We start from the raw sequence: 21,988 nt of genomic DNA, 5'->3' as shown, positions 1-21,988 counted from the left end.
CCACTACTCAAAAGTACAGTTTTGTACCTACCATAAATGTAGATGTTCGAAGATCCACATTGCTGCAGTCCTTACACTTGGGTAGTCCGCTGTCCTCGGTCGGCCCAAATATCAAAGTATTAGGCTGACGTCGGTCAAGGAGCTTAAGACTGACATCAGGACGTCAGGGTACAAATGCGCATGACCGACGTCATATCCTCAGTCTTTTCTTGCCCCAGATGTCAGAAGACCCTAAACAGAAAGGTCAAAACCAAAAGACAGCAAAAAACAACCAACCACCCTTACACTAATCATATGTACAATATATACCATATCCACAATATTCACAACCCAAACCACACAACCGCCTCTAACTACAGAGGGGAAAGAGGGAGGGTAAATTGGACTGCAGCAATGTGGATCTTCGAACATCTACATTTATGGTAGGTACAAAACTGTACTATGTTCTTCATCTCACATTGCTGCAGTCCTTACACTTGGGTAGAATCCCAAAGCAGAGGTAAGGGAGGATGGCAAAACTATAAAGCAGTAGGAGCTGCCAAAATGCCTTGTAAAATTGCAGTGGCAAAACCAGCCCTAGATTTAGAGTAAAGTGGAAGGTGGTAATGCTTAGAGAAAGTATGCACTGAACTCCAAGTAGCTGCCTCCAAAATATCTTTAGTTGCCACCCCTTAAAAAGCTGTAGAAGTGGCAGTAGCCCTAGTGGAATGAGGCCTAATCCCAGCTGGAAGCTCCTTACCATGATGGGAATAACAGAAAGCAATACAAAACCCAATCCACTTAGAAATAGTTTGTTTTGACACAGGCTTGCCCTGAGAACCCAAAGCAAATGAAACAAAAAACTGCTGAGACTGCCTGAACCCTTTAGTTCTGCTTAAATAATATCGCAACTGCCTGTGTATATCCAAGGTGTGCAAAATCTTTTCCCCTTTATTTTGGGGGTTTGCATAAAAAGTAGGCAAATGAATAGTTTGGTTTAAAGCCACACTAGAAACCACTTTAGGCATAAAGGAAGGATTAGTACGTAAAGATACCCTATCCTTATGGAAAATTAAGAAAGGCTCAACCGCCATAAGGGCCTGTAATTCAGAAACCCTTCTCGCAGAGGTAATGGCCAACAAAAAAGCAGTCTTCCATGATAAATATTTCAACTCGGCAGTAGCTGCAGGCTCAAAAGGTTGTAGAGTGAGTTTCTCCAACACAAAATTGAGATCCCAAGCAGGAGTAGGAGCTCTACGTGGGGTCTTATATTCTTTGCCCCTCTAAGGAATTGCTTAAACAAAGGATGAGAAAACAATGGTGGGTCACAGTCATAGTGAGCAGAAATTGCTGCAGCATGAACCTTAATAGAAGAGAAGGACAAACCTTTGTCCAGTAACTCAGCAAGATATTGAAGAGCCACACTTAAATTAGGCTTAGAAACATCAAATTCCTTTGCTGCACTCCAAAATAAAAATCTCTTCCATTTATCTGCGTACACTTTCCTTGTACTAGGCCTTCTGGCCTCCAAAATAACATTCAAAACTTGCTGTGAAAGCTGAGACCCTCCCGGGTTTAAAACAGAATATGCCAGGCTGTTAGGTGAAGAGAGTGAAGTTTGACATTGAGTAAATGACTGCTCTCCTGAGACAGCAGGTGTGGAATCGAAGGCAAAGGCCATGGAGGCTCCCATACCAGACTTCTCAGTAATGGGTACCAGTGCTGTCGAGGCCAATCTGGAGCTATTAAAATCATCTTTGGCTTGTCCTGTCTGACCTTTAGGAGTACCTTTGGGAGGAGAGGCAGAGGTGGAAAGGCATACACATGAAGATTGCTCCAATTGAAAGAAAGAGCATCCACTTTCCAAGCTGTGGGATGAAACCTTTTTGTGCAAAACTTTGGCAGCTGGTAGTTTAGTGGAGAAGCGAACAGATCTATGTCTGGAGTTCCCCATGACACTGTCAATTTCTGAAACACATGAGGATCCAATTTCCACTCGTGGGGATCCATAATTCGTCTGCTCAACACATCTGCTAAGGAGTTCTGTGCTCCCGGCAGAAACCTTGCCTGAAGATTTATCTGTAAACTGAGAGCAGTCTCCCACAAAATCATTGCTTGTCTGCATAGAGGATAAGAATGTGTTCCCCCTTGCTTGTTGATGTACCACATGACAGTTGTGTTGTCTGTTAGAACCAACACCTGCCCTTGAAGAAGTAAATCCTTGAAAGCTATTAATGCAAATTGGACTGCTAACATCTCCTTCAAGTTGATATGTAGATGTTGTAGTCTGGCAGGCCACGTGTCTTGTATCCACTTTCCATTTAGATGAGCTCCCCAAGCTTTGTCTGAGGCATCTGTCATTAGAATCTGACTCGCCTCTGGCCGGGTCACAGAGAGTCCCTTGTTTAGGTGACATTCCTGAGCCCACCACAAAAATTCCTTTTGAATGCAAGGTATTATCTGAATGACAGTGTCCATATCTTGGCAGTGCTGTGTCCATACATTTTGAGATACCATTGTAGCTTCCTCATATGCAGTTTGGCATTGGGAAGCACCAGAATACAAGATGCCATGAACCCCAAGGCTTGAAGGACTGTCCTTGCAGTCAGCCTGGACTGATGAGACAATTGATGGAAGTAAAGGGAAAGATTCTTTTGTTTGTCCGGGGTCAAAAAGGCCATCTGGGATGCTGTATTCAGTCTCACACCCAGAAAGCACATGTCCTGAGAGGGTACTAGACTGGACTTTATTTCGTTCACAGAATACCCCAGGCATCTTAGCACTGCTATCACATATTGCAAATGATGAAGAAGTTCGTCCCTTCCTTGGGCCAGAATCAGGCAATCGTCCAAATAAGGATAGATCTGTATTACTTTTAGCCTGAAGAAAGCTATCACTGGAGCCAGAACCTTCATGAACACTCTGGGCGCAGTAGATAAGCCAAAGGGCAATGCAGAGAACTGATAATGAGAAGTCCCAGCTCGAAAACGCTGATACTTCCTGCAACTTAGCCTGATAGGAACATGAAGGTAAGCCTCCTTGAGATCCAGAGTCACCATCCAGTGATCTTTGCCCAGCAGAGGTAAAAGCTGTTGTAACGTCAACATTTTGAACTTGGGAATGTCCAGATAAGTGTTGAGGATAGATAAATCCCAAATTGGTCTCCACGTGTTCCCCTTCTTTGGTACTAGGAACAGGCGAGAATAAAATCCTAGGCCCACTTCTGGCAGAGGGACCGGCTGTATGGCCCCTATCTGAAGCAGCAGAGAAATTTGTTTGTGAGCCTCTATTCTTTGCTGAGGAGGAACGTCTGGCATGCCTTTGAAAGGAGGCAAGGTATGGAAATAAAACTTGTAACCTTGGTGTATAATATCCAATACCCATCTGTCCTGGGTAATTAAACTCCAATTTTCTTTGAAGAGTGCCAACCTTCCTCCCAAAGGTGCTGCCAGACAAGAAGGCTCTGGCAGCTGAAAAGGTAGGTCATTGGGCCTGTTTACGAAAGGACTGGCCCCTGCCCTCACCCGAAGACTGTGCAGGTGAACTCCCTGTTCTAGGTCTGAAAGAGCCCTGAGCTCTGCCCCTACCACGCCTAGATCTTCCCTAGACTGTAAATCATAAGAAGGGTCGTCCACCCCTTAGCAGGCCAATTCCTGCTAAACTTCGGAGGCTGAACTTGCAAAAAATCTTTAACAGCCTGCATAGACTTAGCCTTGTCTTCCATTTTCTTTAAGACTGCCTCCACAGGTGACCCAAACAACACATCAGACTGTAAAGGAGCATCTAAAATCCTTGTCTTAACATGGTCAGATAAATTCTGATCCCTCAGCCAGGCGTGCCTGCGAAGAACTGACCCAGTGGCAGCCACCCTAGACGAGGCCTGTACAGCATCAAAACCACATTGTAAAGAATGCTTATCCACCTGTTCAGAAACATGTACCAAATCTTGTAATTCTTTACACTCAATGCCTTCTGCCAGAGCATCTACCTTAGACTTCAATTGAGAAAGAAGATAGTTCTGATATTTCAACATGTGAAACTGGCAATTCAAAGCCCTCATAGCTAAGGTGGAAGAAGTATAGACTTTCTTTCCCCATCTATCCAAAGCTCTGGCCTCTTTATCTGGAGGAACCGGATTTTTACAACAGAGGCCTTGACCCTTAGGTCCCTGACTAACAGTTTCTGGGTCCGCCCTAGGACTCTTATAAAGATATTTATGAGCTTCAGGCACCCTGTAATACCTGTCCGGTTTAACAGGAGCAGGAGGCAAAGAATCAGGATTAAGTGAAGCCTCTGCAAACACATCTTCCACAACATCCAGAACAGGTGGTATAGCCAAAGGCCTATGCTGGGGTAAAAGCAAAAATTCCCTAAGCCTTTTCCTGGAATCAGAGAAGTCCTGACCTTCCCACTTAAAATGCTCCCTCATGGAATGAAGAGTCTCTGAAAAGAAAAATCCTCTGGAGGAGAAGCAGAAGGAGTAGAATCATCCACATCAGAATCTGAATAAGGAGAATACTCCTGCAAGTCTTCAGCCGAAGACTCTGAAACATCCGAAGCCTGCTCAAAACTCCCCAACTCTGGTTCCACCCTAGGCCTCTTATCAGGAGGGGGGCAAAGAACCTCTAATCAAAGTAATTAAATCTTCTGCCATTTTAAGCATGTGCTTCTTGGGCACAGATCCTGATGAACTAGGAGTGACACCAACAGAAGCTAAACCTGGCCTGCCTCTGGGAGAAGCCTTGGAAACAGAAGGAGAGGGCCTAACCACCCTAGGAAGGGAGGGGAGTACAGTAACCTGAGAAGCCCCTTCAGCCTGACCTGCCTCCTGAGAGGCCACATCCTGCAATATCAAAGTCTCCCCCTGGGACTCCAGAGAAGCCTCCGGCGGAACCACCGGTTCCACTGACGCCTCTAAAGAACCGGTGTCCGGTACGGACGACTCTTCTTGCCTGAGTTTAGCTGCTTTGTCTTTGCGCTTCTTCGAAGACGCGGGCGTCGGAGCATCCGACGGCATATTATAATTGCACCGCTTCCCGAAGACCAACCTGGCACAATCTAACCTTCGCTTAATAGTGCGCTTATTAAACTTAGCACAAAAGCGACACCCAACAACGTCGTGCTCAGGCCCCAAACAAGGAATACACAAAGTATGATAATCTCTATGCGGTATCTGTTTCCCACAAGAAATACAGTTATTCACTTTTTCTGACATCCGGTAAACCACTGAGGCAAGAAAAAACTAAAATATTCCCCAACGGGGTACTTAGCCAACTTTGACTCGGTCTGAAACTCCGAATTCGAAAAATTTCAGAACGCCGAACGGCACTTGCAACGCTGCTTCTGCATCGGACCATGCGGCAAAAAAGACTGAGGATATGACGTCGGTCATGCGCATTTGTACCCTGACGTCCTGATGTCAGTCTTAAGCGCCTTGACCGACGTCAGCCTAATACTTTGATATTCGGGCCGACCGAGGACAGCGGACTACCCAAGTGTAAGGACTGCAGCAATGTGAGATGAAGAACATCATTCCATTTGTCAGCTATGACAATTAAAGCGTGCGTTTGTAATGCATGCAAATCAGGAAGAGGATTTTGTACATTTTTTCTGTACCTGAAGGTAATGCAAACTTTTCCCTCAACAATAAGGACTTTTAAAAACACCTTACAGTGTTTCATGCCCTCACACAAGTTGAAGCATGGGAATTTCGCGACCGCAAACATCTTGTTGCGATAATACGCAAGTACCATTTTTTCTACAAGACTGGATTGTAAACTATATCAGCATTTAGTTAAAAACTATTACTCTGGTAGTTAGTGCAGAGAACTAAAACTCCCAACTTGTTAATCAGCTGCTTCCTGTAGCAAGGGTGCTGGGTTTAACCATCTCCACCTCCATTTACCTACTGTGTGACATTGAGAAAGTCACGTAACCAGACAGTGCTTAAGAGCAATTGGAAATTTGGGCTAGGCTCCTTAATGGTCAACGACTGCTTGCCTAGTAAGTATGAACCTGTTGCTGTTGTTTGCCAGACATTCTCTATGGCATAACTGATCTAGTTCAGGAAATGTTATGCCAATGTCAGCAGCATACCATTTAATGCAACCTAGGAAATTTTTTCTTCAAGGGCAGCAGGAAATGTATTTTCAGATGAAGCACAGAAATGCAAATGTGACTGCCAGCAGCAACCTTTGCATTAGTAATAGTTCTCTTTAAAGTGGAATTATTCAGATAACTTTTACTTTTGCACAGATTGTGTATACATTGACTTGGCATATGTTATTAGTTAGTTAATATGTCATAAATACTCTTCTATTTAAACTGTGCTACACATGGTTGGATCTTGTGGTCTGAAGCGTGTAATCATTATGCAGCTTCATGTAATTCATCCAAAGCTGGCAAAGTACATGTAATTTATTTCTTCATAACAATATGGGGTGTACACAGTCAACAAAGTGTCGATAACCGCTGATGAGGATGGGGATGGCTCTCTGTGGTTGAAAGTACCTTCTCCACTTATCAAGCCATTTTTAAACAGTTGTTAATCTGGCTTTGCAGGACTAGTTTACGTGCGCATGAATTAAATTGGAATACTTTCGCTACTGTGTGTGTTTGTGTGAAACACATTTGCAATATCTGACTTTAGTTATTATTACGGTTTAAATTTTTCTGACAGACATCTGAGAAGGATGCAGTCAACAATGTAGCTGTACTTGCTAGGTTTGGGAGATGTCTGTGGATAAAAATGACTGACACTGATGAAATTAAAAATTTGTGAGTCAATCTTTGATGTCTACAAAGTCAATAAAGTTGCAGTAATTATTTAGTACGGATATTGGTGGATTATAATGACAGCAGTTTTAGTGTCCTTTTATGACTGAAATGTTCTGAAATAGGTACATTTGTCATTATTTGTTAATACATTTTGTTTCACTGCATACTGGAAAAATGTTCAACGCTACAATTTTAAAATGCACTCGAACAAGAATATAGGTATTTAAGTATAGTTCTAAAAATGAACACGGGGTCCTATGATTTGAAAACAGCCCGGGGCCCAATGTACACAATCTGCCACTGGCCAGATGTATTTTCAGTGAATGCTAGTTTCAATGCATTTTCAATGAGTATGAGTTACAAAAGAACAGAAGTTTATCTTTGTTCATGACATGTCTTAATGTGAGCCTGTTTTTTTTGTTTGTTTTGTTTAACAAAAGGCCATCAGCATTTGTGCTGTGAAATTTGAAATAAAAGTTTTAACTTAAATCTAAATCTCTGTAATCACTGCAAGCATAAAGAAAACAGTATACACAGTGACAGGTTTGAACAGTGTTAAAGGTAATGGGCGGCAGACAAGTAAAAGGACATGAATGACTGGGGGGTGCTGGTTCATTACCCTGCCTAGGGCCCATAGCTCTCAACCAATCAGGTACAAATTTCAACAGAATCAGGGACAAATCCGGAAATAATCAGACACAGTCAGGGACACTTTCAAAATACTAATATTATTAACGTGAGACAGTGACAGAATAAGACCATGTGAATTAATATACATTTTCTAAAGTAAAAGAAGTCTATAATTATTGTCATTATTTATTAAGTGTAATGTACCGCATTTTTCCCCAAAAATCACCAGTTTTAGAAGGATTAAGAGGGACAGAGATAAAATCTGAGTTAAAATCAGGGACAGTTAAGAGGTATGCTAGGGCCTCATTTGACCATGATCTGGCTCAGTACATATGTCACTGTTACAACTGTGATTTAATGACTATGATTAAAAAAATGGTCAACGTCTTTGTTAACTCCTGAAAGCCCTCCTAGGATACAGTTGAATGCATAGCCCTCTTATTCCTTGCCACTACTAGTCTGACTCAGGAAATTAGAGCTAAGGAGTAATTCAACAGTACCTTCATTCAAGTCTTCAAAGAGAACACCCTCTGGCGTGTGACAGATGAAGACAATTTAACAGTAGCGAGCCTTTCTTCCACAGGCCTGCACTTGGAGCATGGTAGGAGGCTTGGCAGAAATGAAAGGGGAAAAAGATGAATATATGGTACGGTCTCACTACTAAACAAAGCCAAAGTAATTCTTCCAGTGCCAGGGAAGCATACCCTACTGAGGACTGACTCAATGAAACCTCAGTAGGTGTCCTTTTGATTAGGCTTCCTGATGAGTGGAAATTCATCAAACTTGCTTGTAGGGAAATGTATAAAGGTTAGACAAATTAGCAAACAGGACCTATGCTCACTCCATGGAACAAGGCTTTCAATGGCACCTGCAGTGCCATTGAAAGCCTTGTAGGTGGTACTGAAGGCCTTGTTCAGTACCATTTACAGTGCCTCACCAAGGTTAAATACTGAGATAACCTTTTTTATGAAGGGAGAGGGACATTTGTGTCTTCAATATTTAAATTTAAATATTCTCAAGACATTTCTGATCTGTCATGCAATGTAGTATGGTTGAATTTAGCAAATGAGAGAGAATCCTCAAGATGACAATCATGTCGAAGTTAGCAGAGGCAGCAACCATGCTCATCTTGGGCCACCATCTTCTGCCCACAAGAAAATGTATGCAACAATAGTTATAAAACCATTACAACAACGGCAAATCAAACTGTAAAAGTGTTATTGAAAACTCAATAAAAATTTTAAGTTAAAACAATGTACACAAAGAAAACTAGTTGGAAAAGCCAGGATTTAGAAGTATAAAGGTAGTGCAAATAAGCCTCCAAGACTTAGCAGAAAACAACTAAAGAAAAGCTCTCATACCTGCTTTTACAAAATTCCTCTGATATGAATGACAGTGCGGCAACTTTAGAAGCAACAGTTTTATCTGACAAGAAGAAAGACTTGGATTCTCTAAGGATCCACTCTGGATGTGGGAAGTATCCAGTGGTGAGGATCCTCCTAAATTATAATCCCATGTAAGGTACATATGTACCTATTTCCATATGCAATAACAATTGGTGTATGCTCATTATGCAGCCATTAATGTAACATGTCAACAGTGTGATTACCCCATACTGTGTAGTATTTAGATAGATATTACAGATATACATATACACACACACACACACACACACACACACACACACACACACAGAGTCTGGGTGTAGCTCCTAGATTTTGATGTATGCTGTTTAGTTTCTCAATAAGTGCCAAAAACTACATAGCATAACAGCTTTCATCAGCTCCACTAGTGCATACACTCTGATCAAGACAACAATACACATTTTCATAAAGATAAGTATTGCTCCAGCATTCCAGTAAAAAGTTTCCATCATGAATGAAGGCGAGCTTGTATGATACATACTTGCTGAATGTCCAGGCTTGTGATATCCATGTGCACAATACAGGTCTCGATGTCCTCCATCATGCCATTTTCTTGAAGATAAGTAAGTAGTTCCTTCATTATTTGTGGTGTAATACCAGGCAGGCGCTCATTTAGAATGTATGGTTCCAGACACTCCAGGAAAACACTTTTTGCCACAGAATTTTCACTTAGCTTATTATAGATCTGGCCAAACAAAAGATCTCTGAAAAAACAAACAACTGTTTATGTATAATTATATTAAACACCAGAAAATGCTAAAAGAGAATTTTGTCAAAAAGTACAACAGCAATAACCTCACAAAAAAAAAATCAGTTTATCAAATGCCCTGAAAAGACATACGTCATCTACAGTAAAACTGCATTTCCACTAGAAAAGGCAAGCTGTCAGCACCATTTCTCTCTAATCTTAACTTGATTCATTTATCAGTTGGAAGACCAGTTTCAAAAACAGCCCAGCAAAACAAACAGAATATACTCACAAAAACTCATCCAGTATAAAGGAATACCTAAGCATATACACATCTGCATACAAATGAAAAGTGCTACATGTTACAAAAATAACAAACCTATACTCTAAGTAATGGGGATATACGTATATCTCCCAAATATGCAACAAGGTCTAACAGATGTGGGATCTTTGCTTGGAAGTGTTTACATAGGTATTTTTATACCCAAAGTAGAATCCAAAGAATTTTTCCTCAAGCAGACAGCAGATGTTGGAAATATGATTAGGTTCATAGGTTGGTACTAGGCTATCGGCGCTAGGGGCTATACAAGCCTACCCATAACAATTCCCTGGTTGTTTATGCTCACAATGTTTACTTCCCTGGACCCCTGTCTATTAGGGCGACTGATGTGATTCCCAGGGTGAATTTCCCATCCAATTGTCAAGTTTCCTTTTGAAGAGGGCCAAAGAGGCGCTCTTGCTTGACATGTATGGGCAGTCTATTCCAGAGTATGGGGAGTATTTGGGTCAGGAACCTATCCCGCCCAACATGTCTTGTTCACTGTGACAACAAGGTTTAGTTCCCTGGAGGGTGTGGCTCTGAGGGATTGGGACTTCTTTAGGTGGAGCATGTCCAACAGATCAGGGCTAGACATGGCCTTGTAAGTTAAGCAGAGGTCGCCTCTGAGTAGGTGATATGCGACAGAATATAGCTGGAGTTTTTTTAGATGGTCGGCATAGGGCATCTGCTTTAGACCTGTGATTCTTTTAGTGAGATATTTCTGAGGCCTTTCCAACTGTTGCAGATGTTTTGTGAGGTCAAGACCAAATGGGGCATCGTACTCTATAATGGGTCTAATGAGGGACGAGTAAAGTGGGACAATGACCTCCTTTCTGGATGAAAAGCCCTTTGTGATGAGGTGTGCCACATAGAAGAATTTCCTCACTGTTGTGGCAATGTGGTTATCGAAGGTGAGACCACTGTCCACCTGTGTTCCTAAGTTTCTCATCACACTTTCAGTGTTTAGGGTATTGCTGCCTATGTGGTAGTTCATGGGTACGTGTTTTTTCCAAAGGGGATAACTATACATTTCTTGGCATTGAGCTCGAGTCCATGACTCTGGCACCAAGCATTTGTTTCTGTAAGGCCCTTTTGTAGGATATCTACATCATTTGGGGAATCGATAATGGCTCCCAGTTTGCAGTCATCTGCGAACTTTGTTAGCCAGAGTCCCTTAGTGTTGGCCTGTACTTCAGAGAAGTAGATGCCAAACAACAGCGGCCCCAGGACTGAACCCTGAGGTACTCCACTTGTCTGGAGCTGGATCTGGAATTGGATATTTTTACAGTGTGTGTTCTGGCAGTAAGCCAATTGGCAACCCATTGAGTGATGTAGGGATTAATGCCCAGCTTGGTAAGTTTTTTATGATTCCAGAGTGGGGGGTGGTGTCAAAAGCCTTGGCAAGGTCCAGATAGGCTGTGTGGACTGCCTTACCCTTTTCCATGGTTCTAGAGACTGATTCAAAGAAATCTATCAGGGTGAGGAAACAGGATTGGCTCTTCATGAACCCGAATTGGGTGGGGTCCAACATTTGAAGGTTGCCAATGTCCTTATTTATAAGTTCCTGATAATGCATTCCATGGCCTTGCAGACCAGGCTCATCAGACTGATGGGGCGATAGTTCCCGGGATCCACTGTGGATCCTCCCTTGTGAAGTGGGATAACGGTAGCTGTGTGCCATTCAGTGGGCACAAAGCCTGAGGTGAGGCTGTGGTTGAACATGATGCTTCGGTGAAGTGTCAGTTTGTTTTGTAGTTCATGCAGTACACAGCTCGGGATATCATCTGATCTTCTCATGGATGCTGTATTTTTAGCTTTGGAGAGTGCGTTTTTTACCTGTGTGGCTGTGATGACCGGAATTTGGCAATCTTCCGGTATTAGGATGGGCCCTTTAGGGGGTGAGGGGGGGTGAAATTGGCACTGATTCGATCTGCCAGGATATTGGCAATATCCTTGGGATCAGTATATTTAATGCCATTCTGTTGTAACTCAGAGCAGATCTGAGCATGGCCACTTAAATTTTTGACATACGTATGGAATGTCTTGTGGTTGTCTTTGGAATCTTTGGCAATTCTTTTTCGTAACTAGCTTTGAACGATTTTATGAGGTATCTCAGCTTTTTGCTAAGGCTGATAATGGAGTTTTTTTACATGTTGAGATTTTCCTCTTTTCTGCAACAATTTCTTCCTTCTGTTTTATATTTTGTTTATGGCTGGGGACCACCAGATTGGCTTCCTTTTTTTGGAGGAGAGTGTCTTGGTTCTGTTAGGGATGGCATGACTCATGCATGAGTGTATGTGCTTGTACAGTGCCTTAGTGTAGGATTCAGCCATTTTACATTCAGTTCCCTTTTGCATGGGTGTCGTGAAGTTTGTCACTTCTGACTTGAGTAGCATGGAGTTGGCTTTGGCGAAGTTTTTAACGGTGGGGAAGAAAGAGGTAACTGGGACCATATTTTCTGAGAATGTAGTGAGTTGGCAGACTTTAGGGATTCCCTGCGGACTGCTCTTTCAGGGATGCGTGGTGAGCAGATTGGTGTAACTAAGGAAATGATTTTTTGAGCTACATACAGAAACAGAATTGCCTAGACATAGTAAGGCCTTGCTGAGTCTAATTATGGTGCCTGCCAAAAAGCAATCACTAGGACTATGGAAATCAAAGTCTAAACCAACTTTACTAGAAGTAGTGAATATAGTAACATAAATAAAATAACTGGAATTGGGATGTTTAGAAAAGGGAAAGGTGCAAACTACACAGGAAAAATGGGAATTGTGGGAACAATACATGCAGAGGAGAAATGAGGTTTAAAAGAAGACAGACATTGAATGAGCTATGTAATACTTAACTGACAATGACTGGATATTATAAATGATGTATAATGTTTGCAATTACAGTTGTTTCAATGGGGTCTGTGATGAATAATGTTTGCAACTAAAGTTGTATTAATATGGTTTGTTTTTCATTTATACAAATGCAAGATTGCTTATGTTGTACATGATAATTTAATAAAGACTTTTTTGTTCATAAAAAAAAATCGTAAATGGCATACTCTGTACTCCACCACTTAAACCACATCACAAGATCGATAAGTACATTAGCAGAAGAGCATATCTGAATGATTCACCAATAAGGCACTGCTAATAATTATGGAACCAGAAACAAGCATTCTGGCACAAAAAAAATATTGAAAAAAGATCACAAATGACAGTAACGTAGCACATACTTTTAACTCCTGGTTTCCAATGTCATCTCGATCAGCAAGACATTGACCAGCTGACTGATCCTCCTGCTAGCAGAGTATCTTCTGGGTCTGCACTACTTTCTTTGAAGGTCTATATACCCTCATTAATTACGTCACAGGAAAGTTCAAAATGAATCCTCTCCTTCAACTCTTTCCAATAAAGACAAGAATAACACTGAGTGAATGAGAATGTGTCTATATACTTGTTCTTGATCTCTCAGATGACAGAAGGGAAAATACAGAATACCCCTTCCTCCCAAGGGACAGCAGAATGGGTTTCAGCCCTGGTGAAATACATGTTCTTAAATATTTTTTTTTAGTTTGGGTTCATGTTACTCAACCAACCTGTCTTCTCTTCAGGGAATACTAAATGTTTAAACGGTAGAAAACTAAAGACATATAAAACACATTTAGAACTTGCTTTTCAAATGCTACCCTGATCTTGGACTTAAAAAAAGTCCAGACTGTAAAGGTGCAAACAGCAACCTAGGATGCAGAGGCAGAGATGTCATGGATACAAGATCGTCTGACTAGGCAAGAGAGGCAGCAAATTCTCGGGTACAAGATTTGAAAGGGCTCTGAGCCATACAGATTGGATTTTGCAGCAGAAGCTAAAAAAACAGCGGTTGGACTTCTATGGAAATCAGTAGTGCATAAAACAGATTATTCAGCTGCTCTACTGACAACTTGTCTATTAAGACTTCACCTGGATTATTAGATTTAACTGTGTAATGAAGTGTTAAGCACATATCTGCATACCTGAATTCAGTGTAAATGGATATCACTAGCCTGGACATTCAGCAAGTATGTAACATACAAGCTCGCCTTTATTCATGATGGAAACTTACTACTGGAATGCTGGAACAACCTTAATAAGCCCAAACAACACAATACAGAGAATCAGTCTGATGAAAAAATTACAAGCCCTTAAAGCTCTCCTTAACTTAAACACCTTCTAGCACCTCAGCTTTTAAACTTTCAAAGGAAGTGACGAAACACCAAAAACAATAATAAAAAAAATTATATAGTACGACACACCAATCATGAATAAGACAAAACAAATCAAATAGAATACAAATAACACATTTAAATAACAATTAATGTACATTCCAGATTATTTCCTGGTTTAGTCCAAAAGGGACCTGTTAGCATAATACTTTATAAAACTGGTTTCTTTAAATCTCAAAAAAGTGTTTAAACAACAAAATTAGTTCTCTCCATATTCAAATGTTTATACAAAATTCCACCTTTTAAATCATTATACTGTGATTTAAGAAATACACTGAAATATTCAGAGAGAGGGCAATTAAAATTCTTATTCCAATATTCTCTGAATCTTTCCCTACAATTTCTTTTTGTTTCACCAAAATGTAATTTCCTGAATGGACATTGAACAAACCACACCGCTAAAAACCACAATTATCACATAGTTTAATTCAAAAACATATGTTAAGTTCTCTTCCCTGTTCTATTAAATTATATATACTACAATGTTTACAACTGTGGACCATCCTATCATTCAAAATGCCTTTCTTATATGGCCCAACAGCCAAAGCACTTAAAGGTGTTTGAATTAGAGAGTTTTACGTGCTTTATTTTCATTTTTCATCACCTTAATAAGGCTTCTGGGCCTCATTCATATGTAAGCTCTCTCTCTACGAATTACAAATAAAATGGCTCCCCACATAAAAAAAAAAAAAAGTTATGAATCCATCTTGCTGACAGCTACTATAATATATATATATATATATATATATATATATATATATATATATATATATATATATATATATATATATATATATATATATATGTATATATATATATATATATATATATATAAATAAAATTCAAAGATTAAAAAGAAAACTAATTTAGGAGGGAGCCACTAGTTCAAAGGGTAGCTGAGCTAGGCATTCAACAACAAAGTTAAGTTCCACAATGGAGGAGGAGAAAGCATTATTTGAATGTTGACATCAAGCCATCATGATGGTTTAGAAACATCTAACATGAATTTTGTACTCAGGGAAATATGACAAGAAGAAACAGCTATGGAATTAACACCAACAGTGGAATATTCAAAACCTGCTTCAGAATGGGAAAACTTAGTCCAAAACAATGACTGGATTGCAAGAAAAGGGTCCAAATCCTGCTAAAACAGCAAAAGTCATAGAGTAGGTGGTTACCGCTGCTGAACCCTTTCAGGGAACTACTGTCACTCTGAAGACTTGTTTTGACAGTCCAAATCAAGTGCTACATTTTCAATGCCAGGATTTAGAAATCTAGGGGTGGGGAGATCTGGAGTTAAAAAGAGGACACTCCAAAAACTGTAGTGTATGGGGGGACAGGAGACAATTTCTGGCGGAAAGGAAACCATATCTGTCTGCCAGAACAGGGTCTCTGAAGTCAACCTGACCATATCTCTGAGGCTTAAACACTACCTTTGAAAGACAGGAAAAAGGTCAGATGAACTTCTCTTTCCATGACAAGGATGAGGCAATGAAGCAAAGATGCCCCGGGACCTGGCTTTATAGAGCACTTTGTCATCATCGTTTTACAAAATGCGAGTCCATATCTACCTGCTCCAATATAACTGTCTAGATCACTTTTGAAACTATTAATTGTATTGACTAATAAAAATTGCAAAGGAACTCTGTTCTATATTTTGACTCTTCCATTACTCTTAAATTTAGGTTGATGAATCCTGTGCATTCATTTTTTTCAAATTGTCCCCAACACAGCACACAAGTTTAATTTCCTCAACAACTCAGAACCTATGCACACCTTATAGACCAATATTATATATTTTACACAGTTATCTCAATAATACAATTCTTTACAGTTTTAAAATGCTCTACATGTCATTTTTTTAAATATTTACTATATACATCTCACTGTATGCAATGTTAGTTTAATACTAGGTCCCAAAAAAACTAGAATGTTTTAATTGTGATCAAATTAAGGAATAACAGGGATAAACATTTGAGGCAGCTCTATACAAGTTTTCAGTACGATGTTCAAACATGAATAAGCTGCCATAATATCTGAGACAAAATAGTTATCTCCCAGAAAACAATAATTGAGCAATCCATCTGCAGTACCTAACAAATCATGCTTTTCTGAATTTGCTTGTAGATGATTAAATTTATACCGCTCACAGACTCCAGCGTAGATAATTCATCTTAAAAATGATTTAGAAGAGCAGTAAATCACCAACAGTTTGACATCAGAAATTTTTACTATCAATATACCATTCCTAATAAGTTTACCTCAATATATTATATATACAATGAGAAGTGGTGAGGACCAAAGTTGATGGTTTTCTCTAAATTCTAACTTAGGCAAAAGACTCGTCCACTTTGCCCTGCCAGTTCCTGCCAACTGGCCAGTTCTCTAGTATAGCTATCACATATCTATTTATGCCAGTCTTTCTCATCTGCTATATTAAAATATTATGGTTAACTATAATAAAAGCTTTAATTAGATATAAACAGGATCCACATGAAGCTTACAAGAGTGCTAAAATACTGTGCAGCATATCAATTACCTAAAAGTATTGCAAACAAATTGTTACTTGGTATTTACAGAAGCTTGTTTAGCTTGCAAGAGCCAAATATCTCACCTTTCAATTAATTTTGAGACAGTATTCCAGCTTACTGGTAAATAAATGGGGTCTATATTATAATCTCGAAGGTTTAAAACTTCAAATCACTAAAGATCGAACTTTAGTGATCGAAGTCTTAAACCATCGAAACCAAAAAAAAAAAAATACTAAATTAAAAAACTAAATAGTGTGTAGGCAGGGGGGCAAAGCCTCCCAGCACCCCCACACCCTCCCTACTTAAATATACCAACTCTGAGAACGCACTACATTGAACTAAATGGAAATCTTCCCCTGCGGAGATTTTCCGTTTAAACGTTCGATGTAGTGCGCTTGTGGTATTCTCGTGTCGACAATATTGTATCCGATATTGTCAGACTTCGAGATTTTAATATAGACCCAATAAATGAACATTATGCAATACTGATCTTGCCACTGTAAACAGATTATACTACTGCAACATTCTAATCTAAAGATATATGGGCTTCTGTTAAAAAGCCATCATAAAATAACCATAAAATATCAAGTAAGACAGGTTCAAAGATGTAATATCTTGAACAGTTATCAATTCAAGGTCTAAAACTGTTATTTACTCACACTGTCAAGAATAAGCATTTCTTCTGTTGCATAAATGGGCATGCAAAATTTCAAAATGTCACTGCAAGGACCATAAAAATTGGTCACCAAGTACTGTTCCTCACTTTAACATCACTGTATCAGTTTAATGGCATCAGCTCTAAACTGTTCATTTATTGCCCAATTCACATTTACTGCCATTGTGGTCAGAAAGTTCTTCTATGTGGCACATCTCATTACTAAGAGTTTTGCAACCAGGAAGAAAGATGTCATTGTCTCCCTCTACTCTTTCCTCATTAGGCCAATCATAGAGTACAATGCCCCATTTGGCATGCACCTCACTAGAAACCTGCAACAACTGGAGAGGCCGCAAAAGTACCTCACAAAGAGGATCCTAGGCCTTAAACATTTGTCCTACATGGACAGACTCAAAAAACTCCAACTATTCTCTGTCTCATATCGCCTACTTAGAGGCAATCTCTGCTTGACTTACAAAGCCATATCTGACTCAGCTCTGTTAGAAATGCTACATCTAAAAAAAAAATCACAATCCCTCTGCACCACATACCCAGAGACCTCAACCTCATTACTACAATCAACAGAACATGCTAAAGGGACAGGTTCATAACCCAGAGACTGCCCATGCTATAGAATAGACTTCCCATGTATGTCAAACGAGCACCTCACTGGCCCTCAAGGAAATCTTGACAAGTGGATGAGAAATAGAAAATTCACCCTGGGGATCACTTCAGCGGCTCTACTCAACAGAGGCACTGGGAACTAAGGTCGGTTGGTACAATGCCATGGTAATCCTATGAGTTAGGCTTGTAAAAGCTCCAGGGCCATTAGCCTACTACACACCTAAGAACCTATGAAAAAAACACCTTTTTAACTATCCTTTATATCAGATGCTAGTCTAAGTTCCACATTTGATATTCCTCCTTAAAGAGCATTTTTTTAAATTACTTTAACCTCAAACTCTTAGCACTGTCATGATTTTGTCCATCAGCACCTCTCTATAAAGAAAAAACATGTTTACTACTACTTTAAATTTCTAGGTATTTTCAATGACCCAAATCATACCCAAAGTGTGAAATGTACTCAATTTAATGTCCCTGTGCCTGCTGGTACACTGTATACTACCTAATTCAGAGATCAGCTTTTCTTTAGCTTACATATTCCTTTTGTGCCAGGAGGTTACTTTTTTTCTTTTTGCTAACAGAAAGCAACAGTGTTTCTGTATTTTGTATTTGCTCTCCTAGGACTTAGCCCACTGGCTCCACTATCAGCATCAAACACGCCCGTTCATTCATTGGTTATGGGAAGTGGGAATTCTGCGGCTAAACAAGAGCCCTATGCCAATTCATTCCTGATCAGGAATCCCAATCTATTCTCTGCTTCCTGTTAAGAGTCAGACGGTAGGAAGGGGTAGCTTTTCAGTACAAGGGAACATCCAACCCTCTCCCCCTGGTAGCACACCACCCCCCTCACAGCAGCTCCTCAATGTAATGCCATTGCTGTCTCCAAAGGGCATGTGTGCCTCCACACCAAGTTTCCCTTGGCTACCAGTGCAAGTTGCATTGTGACAGTACCTGCTTAGCAGATGCATCCTCCAGGTTAACACCAAGTGCTTCCACTAGGTGTCTTTCTTGAGGCCAACCACAGCCACCCCACCATTGAAAGGCAAGCCCAAAGAAGCCACTCACTCCCATCATCTCCAGCCACCTCCTACAGGAATTCCAAACCACTATTTGTACACAGGACATCTAAGGCATAGTTAGGGATCTATCCCACTATGCCATGGAGCTGGCTAATGTGACTATAATTTGATCCATTTTTGCAAAACAGTCATTTTCAATTTATTTCCTCAAGTCAGAAACTGAATTAGTTGCATATACAGAGTTTTAAATGAAAAGACCCATAAAAATGTTATCTTGTGATGATGCATCGGACATAGAAAACTAAAAACATTCTAATACTGAACTTCTTTTTCCCTAAAGTAGTATTACCCAAAAACCAAGTTAAAATGCCAGAATACTGGAAGACTGTATATATCAGGACCATGCTGTTTTAGTTTCAACATCAGACTCAGCTACTAGACAAATCACTTTTTTTCATCCATGAGATGAGTTTGACTGTTTAATCTAATCAAATGACAAGAGGATAAATTACTTTCATTCAAAGACAGACCCACACTCACTTAGCCGTCATAGTGACTTTGCTATGCACACCTCATTTGATTGAACCTCAGAGCAAGAATCGGGCTAAAGCCAAAAATAATGTGGGACAAAGGCCCAGAATCAGGGACAGATTTTAAATGTAGCTGTTATATACTTAAACTTTTGCTAGAATAAAGGTTTTTGCACTGTAATGCAGTTTCTGAAGTCTCAACCTCAAATATGTGCCATTATTTAGTGACTAAATTTCTCAATAAGTGCCAGAAAAACAAAACATCTATAACGAGCAAATTAAAAATTTGAGGCAAAACAGGGGCATCTGGAAACTCAGAGAGCTATGTAATTTCAACATTGTTTTACGTAAGCAATAGACATCCCTTAAGTATTCCAAATCATTCACAAGTGTACATTAGTTCAGCTAAGTCATATATCCTCTTGTCATTTGCTAGTTAAGTACACTGATTTCATCCACAAACAACCCACTAAAAGCAGATACAGTGACTTTTATGTTGTGTACATCTCATCTGACTGAGACAGAACAATACCTCACAACCTCTTAGTGCAAGAATCAGAGACAAAGCCAGAATAACAAAGGCCCAAAAGTAAGGGACATATTTTCAAAACTGCTCCTATGCACTTGGCAGATTACAACAGTAATAGCTTTTGCAGTGGCATGTATTTTCTAAAGGATACGAAGTCTTAAACTCACACATTTGCCATTATTTAGTGACTGCAATTCTCAGCAATTTGCCAGAAGACTACAAATGAAATGTTATGATGAACATACTCCGATACAACGCAAAGAAGGGACATTCTGCAAAATCAGGGATTGTTTCACATAGAGTACCCAAAAAGTAAACATTCCAACTTATTTAAAACATGTACTGTAAAGCCAGACTATAAGCTGAACAAACATTAGGGTAAGCTGCTTTCATTCAAAATCACCCCCTAAACTCACTGACTGCCAATTTCAATAACTTGCCAGAAAATTACACATTTTGTGAGGAACAAACTATAAAGCAAAGACAGGAATATTTTATTCTAATATTTGAATTTCAACTTGGCTTCAGACAAAAAGTACCACAGAATAAGCATTTCAACTTACTTCATACAAATGTGCACTAATTCTGTAAAGACAAACTGTAAACTGAGCAAAAATCAATAGGGTAAGTTAGCGAATGTATCTTCAGTGATATGTCAGAATAAAAACACTAATTTTGAGGCAAAGATCAGAAATATGAAGCAAAGTTGGGGGGTATTCTGTGAAGTCAGGGTCATTTTCAACTTTCTCGTGTACAAACAGTAATCAGAGAATAAATATTCCCACAAAAATCATACAACGGGCACACTAATCCTATAAAACCAGACAGTGACCAGTGAAAACTATAAGAAGGTAAAGTTATAAACCGAGAAAAGACCAGTAAAATCTGCAATTCTGCAGAATCAGGGACAGTTTGAACTTTGCCATAAATATTGGCCACAGCGTAAATATTGCAGTTTCACACAAATGCACACCAGTTCTTAATTCCAGATTCTAATTTCAGCAAATGAAGAGGATGAGTTGTTTTCATGCAACACAGCTACCCAACCCCCCATCTAGTTACCTGTTAGCATAAAAAAATACACTGTATCTCAGAAAAAAGCACACTAATCATTAAAATCAGGCTTTAAACTGAGCAAATGAAAATGGTCAGTTTTTATCCATGGCACAGTTGGTTCCCGTATTTGGTTCCCTGCCAGAATTTAAAAATAAAATAAAAATATTTACATCACATTATCCCAACCTGATGCTGTCTTTCAATCCAACAAGCCACAAATGGAACTATTCACGCTACATTATTTAATTCTCATGGACTTTTCTACTTATTACTACCCTAATGAATCATGGGAAGGCAACAAAGAGAGCTGCAACAGTTTAGACAGGGTTGCCATACACACTTACTTATTTACTTAGTCTTTTAAGTAAAGTAACATCTCTGTATTAAAAAAGTGCCCAAGTTGAATACTGTTGAGTCATGAGTCTATGCCACACATATGCAAATGGCTGGCATTGTGAGCATAACAAAATGCTCAAGGTATCTGACACTTACAGAATTTCTTTTCTTTTTAAACTAAAAACAGTTCTTGATTGCTTGTTAAGAAATTAATAGTAGGCACTAAACAGCCTATAATTGCAAAGTACCTTGCTAAGGAAACAGCTCCTATACTTTACAAAGAAAAAAAAAAAAAGCCCCAAACCAGGCATGTCCAAGGGTCAACTTCCGGTGATTTCTCCTGTCCACCTGGTGAATCTGGGCATACTGGGGCAATGCAGCAATTGCCTCATGCACACAGACAACCCTCTCCTCCTACCACCCAACACTACAACCTGTGAGAGATGCACTTACATAGCCAAAATGGAAGCAAAGCTCTCTCCATCCAAGATTGTGCTAAACAGTCAAGAGGAGAAGGTTAACACCCACACTACACCTCAAGCAACACATAGCCCTTCTAAACCCGCACCACCAACACCCACATATAGCAACACTAAATCCACATATGCAGAGGCCCTTAACTGTAACCTGCCCAAGCAGCAA

At 39.7% G+C, this 21,988-nt stretch overlaps 1 protein-coding gene across 1 annotated transcript in view; it reads right to left on the bottom strand.

The window, feature by feature from the left end:
* The window catches only part of VPS8 (VPS8 subunit of CORVET complex), a 2,195,799-nt gene that overhangs the window by 1,327,326 nt on the left and 846,485 nt on the right, over positions 1 to 21,988 (bottom strand). Inside the window, exon 16 of the mRNA XM_044075401.1 lies at positions 9,292 to 9,514. Coding sequence (XP_043931336.1) covers positions 9,292 to 9,514 — 223 coding nt within the window. The remainder of the gene's footprint in view (positions 1 to 9,291; positions 9,515 to 21,988) is intronic.

This window comes from Protopterus annectens, chromosome 6.part1 (genome assembly GCF_019279795.1).
Source record: "Protopterus annectens isolate FY-2018-M chromosome 6.part1, PAN1.0, whole genome shotgun sequence".
In the NCBI taxonomy this organism is placed as follows: Eukaryota; Metazoa; Chordata; order Ceratodontiformes; family Protopteridae; genus Protopterus; species Protopterus annectens.
This window is presented reverse-complemented; position numbering and strand designations above follow the sequence as displayed.